Source organism: Rattus norvegicus, chromosome 5 (assembly GCF_021556685.1).
Source record: "Rattus norvegicus strain SHRSP/BbbUtx chromosome 5, alternate assembly SHRSP_T2T, whole genome shotgun sequence".
Lineage (NCBI taxonomy): Eukaryota > Metazoa > Chordata > Mammalia > Rodentia > Muridae > Rattus > Rattus norvegicus.
The window spans coordinates 106,955,787-106,969,194 of record NC_141538.1 but is presented as its reverse complement, the minus strand read 5'-3'; the positions used below and the strand labels follow the sequence as shown (position 1 = coordinate 106,969,194).

Sequence of the window (13,408 nt, the reverse complement as noted above, 5' to 3'; positions counted from 1 at the left end):
AAGCGCAAGGCCCTGGGTTCGGTCCCCAGCTCCGAAAAAAAAGAACCAAAAAAAAAAAAAGAAAAGAAAAAGAAAAATAAAAACAAACAAGAGTTATTTTTATAGCCCTGCTTATCAATGCCAATATAAGGAAGTACAGATAAGAAATTTAATCCAGGGGGTTGGGGATTTAGCTCAGTGGTAGAGTGCTTGCCTAGCAAGCGCAAGGCCCTGGGTTCGGTCCCCAGCTCCGAAAAAAAAAAAAAAAGAAATTTAATCCTAGATTTACTACTTGAACTTTGAACACCTAAATGCTATTTCTCTACTTAAAAACAATGTTTTTCAAATTTCTCCAGAGGTCTGTGGAGAGACCTCTGGGGAGAGACAAAATGTAGAATTTACCTTAAGAGAACAATGATCACATCACTGATCTCTGCACCTACTGTAGAAACCAGACTCTCAACTGTCCACAAGTTGCTTACTTACCACCAACATTAAATTTCACCTCAATGTAATTAATCTGACAACTGAAAATTAAATGTAAAACCATAAACCACTAATTTGCATTCTGGGAAAAAAGTAGAAATCCTATTTTTATACTAAATTTTGATCTTGTGATGAGTTTACACAAAGTTCTTGACCTTTCTTGGTTACTAAAATCTTTATTAGATACAACAATCAACAAAAAACATGGGCCAGAAAGATGGCTCAGTGGGTAAAAATTGTCTGCTACCAAGCCTGACAACCTGAGTTTGATTCTCCCAGAGTCCACGTGGTGGAAGGAGAAAACAGACACTCAGTTATTTTCTGGCCTCTATTTATGTGCCTTGGTGGTATATATATACATGTGTGCTCATAGATAAATGCATATATACTGTAAGTTTTTATTTACTCATTTATTTCATTCACTAATTTTATGTGTCTGAATGTTTTGTTCATATGTATGTCTGTACATGCACAACATGTGGAGGTCAGAAGAGTGTATTAGATATTCTAGAACTAGAGTTATGGTTAACTTGTGAGCTGACATGAGGGTGCTGGAAATTCAACCCAAGTCTTCTGCAAGAGCATATCCTCTTACCTGCTGAACCATCTCTCTGACCTCAAAAAATAAATGATCTATGCACACCCATAAAGTCCCTGAACACAGAAACTAAGAGGCTCAGGAGTTTGCAGCCAGTCTGGGCTACAAGGAGAACCCTATCTGAAAACAACCTCCCAAAAACAAAAAACAAACAAAAAAAATCCACAGTTCTCACAGTTCCACATCTGTTTTCCTTCCTTAAAAACCATTTCCATGTCAAAGAGAATTATGGAGCATTCTGCTTCATGCTAAAACCATGTATTTGAAATCAGATAATGTACCTTTCTAATTTCCCCATTAGTCTAGAGGTGAGCATTCATTATACCTAGGTCTTGTTTTGACCACTCACACAAAGCCCAAGTGTACACTCGTTGTCTTGATTTCTGAAGAATGAATAGGAAGAACACCCACATCTGTGCCAGTTAATTCCTCACCAGAACTCTTAGAACAGTCATAAGGCAAGTTCCTAATTTAAACGATTCAGGTGGAGAAGGGAAAAAGCTGACTCTCCTTTCCTTTCAACTCTGCTGCTAAGTTATATAAACAATGAAATGAGCATTACACATCCGATTTCCATAGTCATGACCCCTCCTCATATACATACTTTTCAATGGGAAGAGGATGTGGTCCAGACACAGAGACTTTGTAAATAAACATAAGAAATTTCTTAAAAGCTTCAAAAAAAGGCCAGTGTGAAAGCAAACAAATGCACTTGTTTGAATTGATGGGCTTAGAGACCACTTTTCTCTCCACGGGGGTCAGCAGGCCCAGCTGTGACAGTTGTTTCTCTGTGAGAAGGTCCCGAGAGTAAGGCTCATAAAACTGGATGGCAGCTCCATATACCTACAGTCAAAGAACTGTTGTAAGACTTGAAATTGTTTTTGAAAATTCAACTTTTTCTCTACCATTTTTCACTTTTTATATTTCATGCTGAAATTAAATCCAAAGCCCCAAACATCTTAGGCAACCACTCGGCCAGTAGATATTCATGCCCAATGCTCTTTTTTAAACAAATATTTTATCGGACTATATACCAAACAGATAAATAAAGTGAAATATCTTGACCAGATTTTGATGCAAACCCATCTAGATGTTCCCACAGTATGATTAAATATTTTAAACATATGTTATCTACAAAAAGAAAGAAAGAGGGGGAGAACAGAAGAGAGCAGAGCCAGAACAGGGAAGTAAAACAGAAGAGGAGGAAAGGGCAGCCTTTTGTGCAGGTGAGCGGCTTAGCAGGCACATTTACCTTGTAAGCCTGACACCCTGAATCCAAACTGCCAGATTCCACAATAGGAGGGAACGGACTCCTAAAACTTGCCCTCTGACCACTACAGGCATATGCAACACATGTATTCCTACACTAACACATGCATTTTTTAAAAAGACAACCTTGTTTTGACTTGTTCTCACCTTTAACCACTTTGTATTTTTACCCAACACCTAGAGAGAATACTCTAAGGACCTTACTCAACTTGTACTTGCTTGTATGCCATTTCTTAGAACACTGAATATACAGAAACACACAACTGGTTACATTTGTCAGTTTTTAAATGTACCTACATGTGAAGCATGTGCCATGGTATATATATATATATATCAACCCTCCCTTTCCACCATGACACAGGGTCTCTGTTGTTTGCCATTGTATATGCCCAGCTAAGAGGCCTAACAACTAACAAGTTTCTGGGATTCTCCTGTTCCTGCTTCCCATCTAGCCACTGGAACACTGAGGTTACTACCATATCTGACTGTAGGTGGGCTCTATGGATTCAAATGTGGGCCCTCATACCTGCATGACAAGACATTAAGCACTGAGTCATCTCTTCTGCCAACATTAATTTTCCTTTTTTCTCTTAAGATACATAACCTTGGCTGGTCTGGAACTCATAGATTCACCCATTTCTGTCACCTGAGTGTTGGGGGTTAAAGGCAGATGTTGCTCACCTCTGAACAATTAATCACTCTTACGAATACAGCTCAGTGGCATTAATCTTCACAATCGTGGGTAACCATCACTGTTATCCACTTTCAAAATCTTTTTGACCACTAAAAAGAAGCTCTGTACCCTTCAAACAATAACTTCCCTTTTCTCCCACTCCTAATCCAAATTGTTAATAGTTTCTATTCTTCTGTCTCAATAAAACTTCCTATTCTAATGGTACCTACTATAGTTACAAGCAGTGTTTATGCTCTTTGTGTCTTGCTTATTTTTCTTTGTATGTTTTCAAAGTTCATTCATGTTACAGCATGTAGTTGAATTTTATCTTTAAGGTTGAGTAATATTCTATAAAATATATAAACTAAATTCCACGTTCCTTCCACTCCTCAGTGGACACTTGCGCTGGGATAATACCGTACTGGCATCCAGGTTCTTTCTAAGGCCCTAGGTTTAATGAGTTTCAGGTTCTCTGGGTACAGTCTTCAGAATAGAACAACTTCATCAAGTAATAATTCCATTTTCCTTTCAAAAGAGCTGCCAGTTTGTTGTTCATACAAGCAGGGTTCAAGGGTTCCACTCTCTCTATATCTTTAGGAATACTGACTTTGTCTTTTTGCTGTTACAAAAGCCAACCTAATAGATGTGAAATACTCGCTACTTTACCATAACTTTGCATCTCCAAATTACATGAAGCTGAGCATCTCTTACAAGCTCACTGGCCATTTATGTCTCTTTGTTGGATTACTGTCTATTTAAGTCTGTGTGGTGGTTTGAATAAGACCGGCCCCACAGGCTCATAGATTAGAATGCTTAGTCATCAAGGAGTAGCACTATTGGGGAAGGATTAGAGGTGTGGCCTTGTTGAAAGAAATTCATCCCTGGGAGTGGGCTTTGAAGTTTCAAAAGCCCAAGCTAGGCCCAATGTCACTATTTCTTCCTGAAGCCCATGAGTTAGGATATAGAACTCTAAGCTACTCTCCAACACCATGTCTACCTGTGTGCAGAATGCTTCCCACCATGATAATGAACAACCTCTGAAAGTATAAGCCAGACCCAATCAAATGTTTTCTCTTATGAGTGTTACCTTGGTCATAGTGTATTTTCACAGCAATAGAACTGTAAGTCTGTGATGACTAATCTTGGTTGTCAACCTGACACAACTGAAAAGAGGTTTTAAACCTCAATTACTACTTCTACCACAATGGCCTGTAGCTATAACTCTGAGGCATTTTCTTGAATGCAAATTGATGTCTTAGGGCCCTGTCCACTGTGGGTGGTACCATCCCCACAAGGGTGAGCCTGGGCTATTTTAAAAGTAGCTGAAAATGAGCTGGAGAAACACACAGTAAACCATTTTCATCCACAGCCTCTCCTGCATCAGTGCCTGACCTGAATTCTCTCAATGATAGACTATGACTTGGAAGTGTAGGATAAAATAAACCATTTGCTCCCTAAGTTGCTCTAAGCCATGATGTTTATCACAACAACAGAAATCAAACTTAAACACAGTCCCTTGACTCATTTTTGAATTGGTCAAGACTTTGTTGTTAATGTGGTTATATACTTTGAATATAAACACTTATGAGCTAGGTGTGTAAACAGAACATTTGCCTGCAAAGAGGTCCCTGAGTTCAATCCCCACCAGAGAAAATAAAAGCCTTTGAAGATACATATTTTGCAAATATTTTCTCCCTTCTTGTCAGTTGTGATTTCTTTCCCTCTCTTAAAATGTTGGGGCTTTTTATTTGTTTTGTTTTGTTTGTTTTGAGATAGTCTCATGTAATCTTGGTTGGCTTCAAACTTGAGAGGCTCAGGCTCCTTGTCCAAAATGCTAGAGCCACACGTGTGCACCACTCATATATATTTTTTGACAGATCAAAGTTTTTCATTTTGGTGAAATCTAGTTTAGCCAATTGACCTTTTGGTGTCATGTTAGCAAATTCAATGGCATGCATGAAGACTTTTCCCAAAGGTTTCTTGTAAAATATTCCTTTAACATTTTATCATTAGAGAGAAGAGAGTGTGTGTGTACAGTGCATGTTTTCAGTGTGGAGATTAGAGGGCCAATCTGTGGAATCAGTTCTTTCTCTTTACCTTTATGTGGGCCCCAGTGACCAAAGCTAGATGACTAGGCTGGTGGGGCATGTGCCTTTACCTTTCTGGCCAGTCCTCTAAGAGATTTATACCTTTCAGTCCTTAAGATGAAGCCTGAAGTAAAATTTGAGTTTATTTAGCATGTGATTTGGTTGTTTGTCTGGCAATACAACTCAGGGCTGCACACAGCAAGCGCTAGATTACTGAAGTACAGCTGATTTTCACATGGTCTAATCCCTGTCTGGTTGTCGGTCACATCTAAATTCATCTCTCTTTTTCTCCAGTTATCTGACGTTATAGGTCCCTATGTGTCCTGAATGATCTGCTATCCCGCAGCCTCCCAGTGAAGCACCTGTGGCAGGCTAATAGTCATGCTCTATGTTAGGTAACTGTTTTCACCTCAGCCCATTATCACAATTCTCGTCAAGATTACCAACAATGAGCTAGCAAGACTACTTTCAGTGCTTGCCTCCTTTCCCTCTCTATAACGAAATTAAAATGAACAGTGCTATCTTCAAAATCTCGACTTCTCTGGTATGAGAGTAAACACTTTTCTTTATTCTGCTAACTTCTTTCTTTCCCACAGTAGATCCAATTCTGCTCATCATTTAAGTTTGTAATTTTTTTTTTCCGGAGTTGAGGACCGAACCCAGGGCCTTACGATCTACCACTAAGCTAAATTCCCAACCCCCTGCTCATCATTTAAATACTGCCATTTTTTGGCTAATTCTATTGGGAAAAATTTCATTCTCTAATGGTTTGAACTACAACCATCTCACTAACAGAACACAAATCTTTATTTTTGTCTGACCTCATCCCAGAAATCAATTCCTATGTCCAAATGACTTGGTAACATCTCTATCTAGACCAGTAACATAAGCCACTATTTTCAAAAGTCAACAGACACTGGGAGGATGGCTCAGTGAATGAAGCACTTGCCATACAAGCATGAGAAACTAAGCTCGGATCCCCAGTACCCAAGTAAGTGCTAGGCACTAAAAATGCAATCTTTGCTATTGCATTGGAATTCATTTATTGACCCTTTTAACTACTCTATATGTTATATTTTTATTTGTTATCTGCTTGTTTGTTTGTTTGTTTGTTTAAGACAGGGTCACACTGTCCCCTACTGGGACAGAATTGCTATGTAGACCTGACTGGCCTCAAACTCAGAGATCCAGCTCCCTCCCAAGTGCTAGAATTAAAGGTATGTATCACCATGCCTACTCATATCTACTATATTTTTTAATTTCATTTTCTACTCTTTTCAGTGCTGCATTTTAGAAAGTCTACCTTTCTCTTCATTAATTCTCCCTTTGGGTATTTAGATATGTGTTGTTGAAAGCTAGGCATTGTAGAACATGCCTATAATTCAACACAAGAGGCCAAGGCAAGAAGACTGATGTAAATGAGATCAGTCCAGTCTAAGCTACACTATCTCAAAAAACCAAAATCAAAGTCACTGAATTTTAATTGCATTTATTTTTTTTAATTTTAAAGATCATATTCCTAATTTCTAGTCATCTGTTTTCTTCTGTCTATTAATTTTGTTTGTTTCTTTTTTTGAAACAGCATCTCTCTATGTACCTCTGGTTATCCTATAACTCGCTATGTAGACCAGGCTGGCCTCAAACTCACAGATCTCTCTGAACCTGCCTCTCTGCCTCCCAATCACAGTTTTCATGTCAATATTTTAAAATTTTATAAACTTTATTATTTTAAAAAGCTTGCAAATAAATTAAAAAAAAGCATATACTAAAATCAACCTACCCCAAAGTCTGTTAATTTTAACTATATATAAGTTCACTGGGGGGTTGGGGATTTAGCTCAGTGGTAGAGTGCTTGCCTAGCAAGCGCAAGGCCCTGGGTTTGGTCCCCAGCTCTGAAAAAAAAAAGTTCACTGGATTGTGCATACTTTGGGGCTGGTTATTTTTGACTTTTTGACTGGGAATTATAGTAATACCTTTTATCCAAATAATCCTAACATTCAAATAAAACATATATGAACCACTTTACAACATTAAAATATGGACAAAAAAGGTTTAATGACTAAGACCCAAAATATACCTTTTCAGCTGAAGAACCTGTCAGGACAAATGTTGAGAAAACCGGAAGTGGATATTTGGTTTGAGGATCCCAGCATTCAATAGTGGCTCCCATAGGAAGGCAGAAGAGAGGCACAGATTCTGAGAGCGGAAAAGACTCATAGTCTTCTTCCGGATATCGAAAAATCAAACCTTTCAGAGAAAGGATAACATTTCTTTTTAAAAAATTTGCTTTATATAAATTATTCATGAAACATATTTAATAACACATTGTAATATCAAATTTCTTTAAAATATTTATATAAAATTTTAAATTAATTTTTGCTATAACAGAAATTAAGATAAGCTAATCTATCCTTTATATGTTATCCTTGAACTTATAATTACAACATAAAATATATTAAGAATAATAATATTCCAGGACAGCCAGGACTCCATTAGATGGAAAACCTTACTTTAAAATAAATAAAAAAAAAAGACACTAATAAAGAATTCAGTCAATCTGATCAACAATCCACATATTTATGTATTTGCTTAACCCAAATATGTCAATACCTTATAAAGAATAGTAAGAAAGGCAAAGGCAAATTTACTGACTACTCCAGTTAATATTTGGGAGAAATTCAGAGACCAGCTAAATGTTATTTCTTAAACTAAGGCAGTGCTGAAAGCTACAGTGTGAAAGTCGTTCAACATGAGTAAGTACGTGACACCCAGGAAGAGGGCAGGTAGCAAGCCGCACTGAGAGCCCTAACAGCCCCTTCAGACGAAGGAGCTACACACCATCAATTAGTTAGCCTATAATGTAACCAACACACAGCCTATTTCAAAGCTAAAAACTTGAAAGTTCAGTCTTTAAAACTCTGTATTCTATGTGTAAAATTCAGATTCTAAATACTTTTGTAACCTTTCTGTAAATAATTTAGGCTTGAGCATTATCTATTGGTACCATGTCCCTTTCAAAGAAAAGACTTCAAGGAAATCGTGTATTATAGACACATTACAACAATATCACATTCTAAAATGATTCTGAATTTCCAATTAATTGTTGCTTTTGTCTTATATAAAGTAAATGGTTTAATCCATTAGTATACATGATATTATGAGGACAAGAGTTTTCAAATATGGATTTGCCTAATTTTCCTAAAATAAAATTTCATATTAAAAACTGTATAAGCAAAAAGTAATTGACATTGCTTCTTTTCACAAAGAAGCATTCCAGTATCTGCTATTTACAACTGGAGCATACCTGTATTCTCAGATTTTATCCCACCATACCAGTGGGATGGAGAAGGCACATTTAAATCTTTACAGCCCTTGACACTTTAGTGTTCAGTTAGAATGTGGCGATAGATTTCCCAAAAACTTCATGGCAGAAAGTTTCTCAGGCCCTCCTCTCCTCCACATAGCTGATTCTTTGCAACAAGAGAGAAAGGAAGCAAGTCCACCTTTCATGGCAAGTAACATGTGCTTTCAAATCAGACACACAAAGATAAGAGAAGGAAATGTAAGAAGTAAAGACGAAGTTTGACACTTCTATGATTGCCCAAATACAAAGACCAAAGAGTAAGCAATTTCCACTGAATTATTAAATCTATTAGTGTAGACCAAAAACTTGGAGGTTTATGCCTCAAATACTTGCTTGGACAAAAGTTTAAATTTAACAACATATAGAGGGTGGTATTAGTAATCGTACAGCATATAATAAGAAAACGTCAGCATTTACATGCTAAAATTATAGATAACTAATAAATCAATTCTACAAAGTATATTACAGAACATATTTTGTCTCTTCTAGCCAGCCCAATGTATACAGCACCCACCAGTTTGTTCAATTGGGACAGATCTTCAGTTCACTTACCAGCCTTGTATGCTATTGCATTTGAAGCAGGAACAGACTTCTTGTAACACAGAAACACATTGGAACCCCACTGGAAAAGATAAATAGGTTTTCAAAAAACTACCAAAAAGTGAAAAGGGCAGAATTGATGCTCTCTAATGTCATTTAGATTTTGATATTCATCCACAGAAATCATTTTCACTGGTAGTGAGTCAGGAGAGGCAATACCTGCCTGTAATTCCAGCATTTAGAATGAGGAAGCAGAGGACAGTAATCTGAGGCCACCCTGGGTTACAAAATGCACAGCTCCTGTCTTTGACAACAAACAAAAAGAGCAACGGTTGTGCTCGCCTTTAATCCCAGCATTCTGGAGGCAGAGGCAAGAGGATGCCTAGGAGTTTTGAGGCCAGTCTGGTCTACAGAGCAAGGCAAGGGTCAGCCAGAGCCAAACAGAGAAACCGTGTGTGTGTGTGTGTGTGTGTGTGTGTGTGTGTGTGTGTGTGTGTGTGTGTGTGTGTGTTTGTGTGTGTGTGCTGTTGGGAGCAGGAAGGGCAGGGAAGAGCTGTGTGTCCTAGTTAATAATAAATACCTGCCTAGTATGTGTGAAACCCTGAGTTTGATCCCCAGTGCCACATAAAATTGGGCTTGGTGGTGCATACATGCTATCTTGGCACTGGGGGGAAGTGGAGACAGGAGTTCAAGGTCTTCTTTACCTACATAACCATTTCCAAACCAGCCTGGAATGGCATATGTGAGACTCTTAACTCAACAACAGCAACAATAATAAATATTCTTAAACTAAAACCTACATTTATAAGGGTAGAAATGTTGCTCAGTGGTAGAGTTCAATGCCAGCACCCAAAAATAAATAAATAAAAATACTATTTACTAAACAGAATATATGGAATAATGTAAAAATATGGTTGACAATACTAATTAGAAAGAAACAAGCTGGTTTTTTGGTTTTTGTTGGTTTTTTTAAAAGACAATTTCAAAAAGTTTAGAGTTGATGAGGCCAGTGGGAAGATGGCTCAGTGGACAAAGGTGCTCACTGTTGAGCCTGACAACTGAGTTTAATCTTCCGGGAGCCACATGCTGGAAATAAGAGACTCAACTCCCAAAAGTGATCTCCTGTCCTCCATGTGCACTTATGCAAGGCAACACACACATGCACGGGGGTGGGGGGGTAGCTTTTTAAATAAAAAGTGTACAGTTTTGTAATCATTCAGAGCCTACTAGTACTTGAAAGAAGCCACATAGAGAAGAATGGACACTAAAGCCCAAAACAGGAAAACCTGAATCCCCTAGACTATGAGGTTATCACCTCCACTAACAGTTATGGGTATGAAAATCACCATTGACCTTTACAGTAAATCTAACCCAATGATGTCTTAGTCTTATGAAACTATAATTCAAATGCATATGCCCAATTCCCTTCTTCACCACTCTGTGTGCTTATTTGAGGTAGGTCTGACTTTTGTAACCCAGATCGGCTAAGGAATGCTCTATTCCATCAAAGTTGGCTTTGAACTCCTGACTCTTCTGCATATACCTCAGTGCTGGGATTATAGTCATGTCTGAATTTTACTAGCCCTGTCAAAAAGTAAAACCACAATGTAAGGAGAGTTGCCACTCAATCTATCTGCAACTGTCCTTAAAGCTACTTGAAAGCCAATAAATCTCTGTATTGATATAACAGAAAATACTAAAATACAGACATATATAAAATCCCAAGCTGAAATTATACTTTCTCTGTGTCACCAGAACATTAAGATTCATGATTGGTGGGGTTGGGGATTTAGCTCAGTGGTAGAGCGCTTGCCTAGGAAGCGCAAGGCCCTGGGTTCGGTCCCCAGCTCTGAAAAAAAGAACCAAAAAAAAAAAAAAAAAAAAAAAGATTCATGATTGGTGCACATTAGAAAGACACAGCTAGTACTCCATAACAAGAGAGCTGGTCTAGTGTGCACAAGGCCCTGGCTTGATCCCCAGGCTCCACGAGTTTTTTAATTTTAAAAAATGGAGACATAAAAATATAAACAAGAATCATATAAATATGAAAATATACTATGAACCCAGAATTAAGCTTTTTTGGCTTATTTCCAAACAAAACTTTGAAAAGGAAACAACTTTGTTCTTACCATGCCACAGTTTAAGTTTTTATCAACTTTGCAGAAAGTATGAGGAGGGGTTTCTCCTTTACTGGTTATAATAACACAGATATCAGTTACAGCCAAGGAATTCTGGGACCGCACTGGAGGAGCCCTTCGATAGGTGATAAAGATTCTCTGAGAAGTAGTTGAACTATTGTTGACATTGGCACAGCGGCCATATGGCGTGGCTTGGATCACTTCACATCCTGGAATAAGCCTTTCTTTCCCTTCATATAGCACTCTGTATGGCAGGGAAGAAAGGAAGAGAAAGGTTTTAAGTTAAGGCCATTTCTTCTTGAAATGAGCAAACAAAGCTTAGCCATTCCTGTTGCTCTCCAAACTTCAACTAGAAACCATAACTTAAAGTATTATTTTAGAAATTATTCTTCTCTGCATTAATTTTTAAAATCTTAAACATGATTTAAGAGGCAAAATTTGGATTGAGCAATTCAACTTTTTATGACAGGACACATAAGAAAGGAATGGGAATACTACAGACATCCTCTGGTCAGGCTCTAAAATTTCTAGAGTATTAAGCTGGTTTTAGAAAAACATCCCTCCTAATTCTTGTCACACTTTTACCTTTAAAAATCCTTAGACTGAATGAGTTCCATTTACTAGGGAGCCAGAGGCATGAGGATCTCCCTTAGTTCAAGGTCAGCCTGGTCTATACAAGTTCCAGGCCAGACAGGGAAAGAAGGCAAACAACAACAAAACCATACACTCAGTAAATACTATCAAGTAAGGAAACCGTGCCAAGCAACCCCACTGAGGCACACCACTGACAAAGTCCAAGGCCTGCCTTGAATACACAGCCAATTCCAGGTCCGCCTAGGCTACAGAGTGAAACCCTGGATCAAAACAAACAAGCGCCAGACCTCTCTGGCTTGAGAGGTGGCTCACTAGGTAAGGGCACTTACTGCCCAGCCCGACCTTAGCTCTGATCGCTGAGACCCACATGGTGAAAGCAGAGAAAGGACTCTTGTAGGCTAAACTCCACATGTACCCACACACACACATTTGCACACACAGAAAATGATTTTTAAAATGTAATGTCAAAAAGAATAAGTAAAAAATTATACAAAATGTGAAAAAAGTCTGCAAGTAAATAATACAATTTGTAAATGTACACACAACCGGACATGGTAGCACACACCATGTCCTGCAATTATGATGCCGAGACTGCAGGGAGTATAATTAAACTGCCTCAGGAAAATAAACGGGGCTAGGTGTGGTGGTACACACCTTTCCTCCCAGAACTCAGGGGCAAGCGGCAAATAGATTTCTACATAATGTCTGTCTGAGTTCCAGGTCAGTCAGAGCTACATCGTTAAGACCGTGTCTCAAAAACATGAGTCAATCAGACCTTCATAGAAGACCTCATACCAATATTATCCAAACTATTCCACAAAACTGAAACAGATGGAGCACTACCGAATTCCTTCTATGAAGCCACAATTACTCTTATACCTAAACCACACAAAGACCCAACAAAGAAAGAGAACTTCAGACCAATTTCCCTCATGAATATCGACGCAAAAATACTCAACAAAATTCTGGCAAACCGAATCCAAGAGCACATCAAAACAATCATCCACCATGATCAAGTAGGCTTCATCCCAGGCATGCAGGGATGGTTTAATATACGGAAAACCATCAACGTGATCCATTATATAAACAAACTGAAAGAACTAAACCACATGATCATTTCATTAGATGCTGAGAAAGCATTTGACAAAATTCAACACCCCTTCATGATAAAAGTCCTGGAAAGAATAGGAATTCAAGGCCCATACCTGAACATAGCAAAAGCCATATACAGCAAACCAGTTGCTAACATTAAACTAAATGGAGAGAAACTTGAAGCAATCCCACTAAAATCAGGAACTAGACAAGGCTGCCCACTCTCTCCCTACTTATTCAATATAGTTCTTGAAGTTCTAGCCAGAGCAATCAGACAACAAAAGGAGGTCAAGGGGATACAGATCGAAAAAGAAGAAGTCAAAATATCACTATTTGCAGATGATATGATAGTATATTTAAGTGATCGCAAAAGTTCCACCAGAGAACTACTAAAGCTGATAAACAACTTCAGCAAAGTGGCTGGGTATAAAATTAACTCAAATAAATCAGTAGCCTTCCTCTACACAAAAGAGAAACAAGCCAAGAAAGAAATTAGGGAAACGACACCCTTCATAATAAACCCAAATAATATAAAGTACCTCGGTGTGACTTTAACCAAGCAAGTAAAAGATCTGTACAATAAGAACT

The 13,408-nt window shown here is 38.1% G+C and overlaps 1 protein-coding gene across 3 annotated transcripts in view; it reads right to left on the bottom strand.

Annotated features, from left to right (window-relative positions):
- Dennd4c (DENN domain containing 4C) overlaps positions 1-13,408 on the bottom strand; it is a 97,015-nt gene that overhangs the window by 64,497 nt on the left and 19,110 nt on the right. For 2 of the 3 annotated variants that reach the window (XM_087549041.1, NM_001427785.1), the window contains 4 exon segments: positions 11,126-11,378; positions 9,009-9,078; positions 7,170-7,339; positions 1,668-1,906 (listed from right to left, as the gene is read on the bottom strand). In XM_087549041.1, the coding sequence (XP_087405167.1) occupies positions 1,668-1,906; positions 7,170-7,339; positions 9,009-9,078; positions 11,126-11,378 (732 nt within the window). 3 annotated transcript variants of the gene reach the window in all.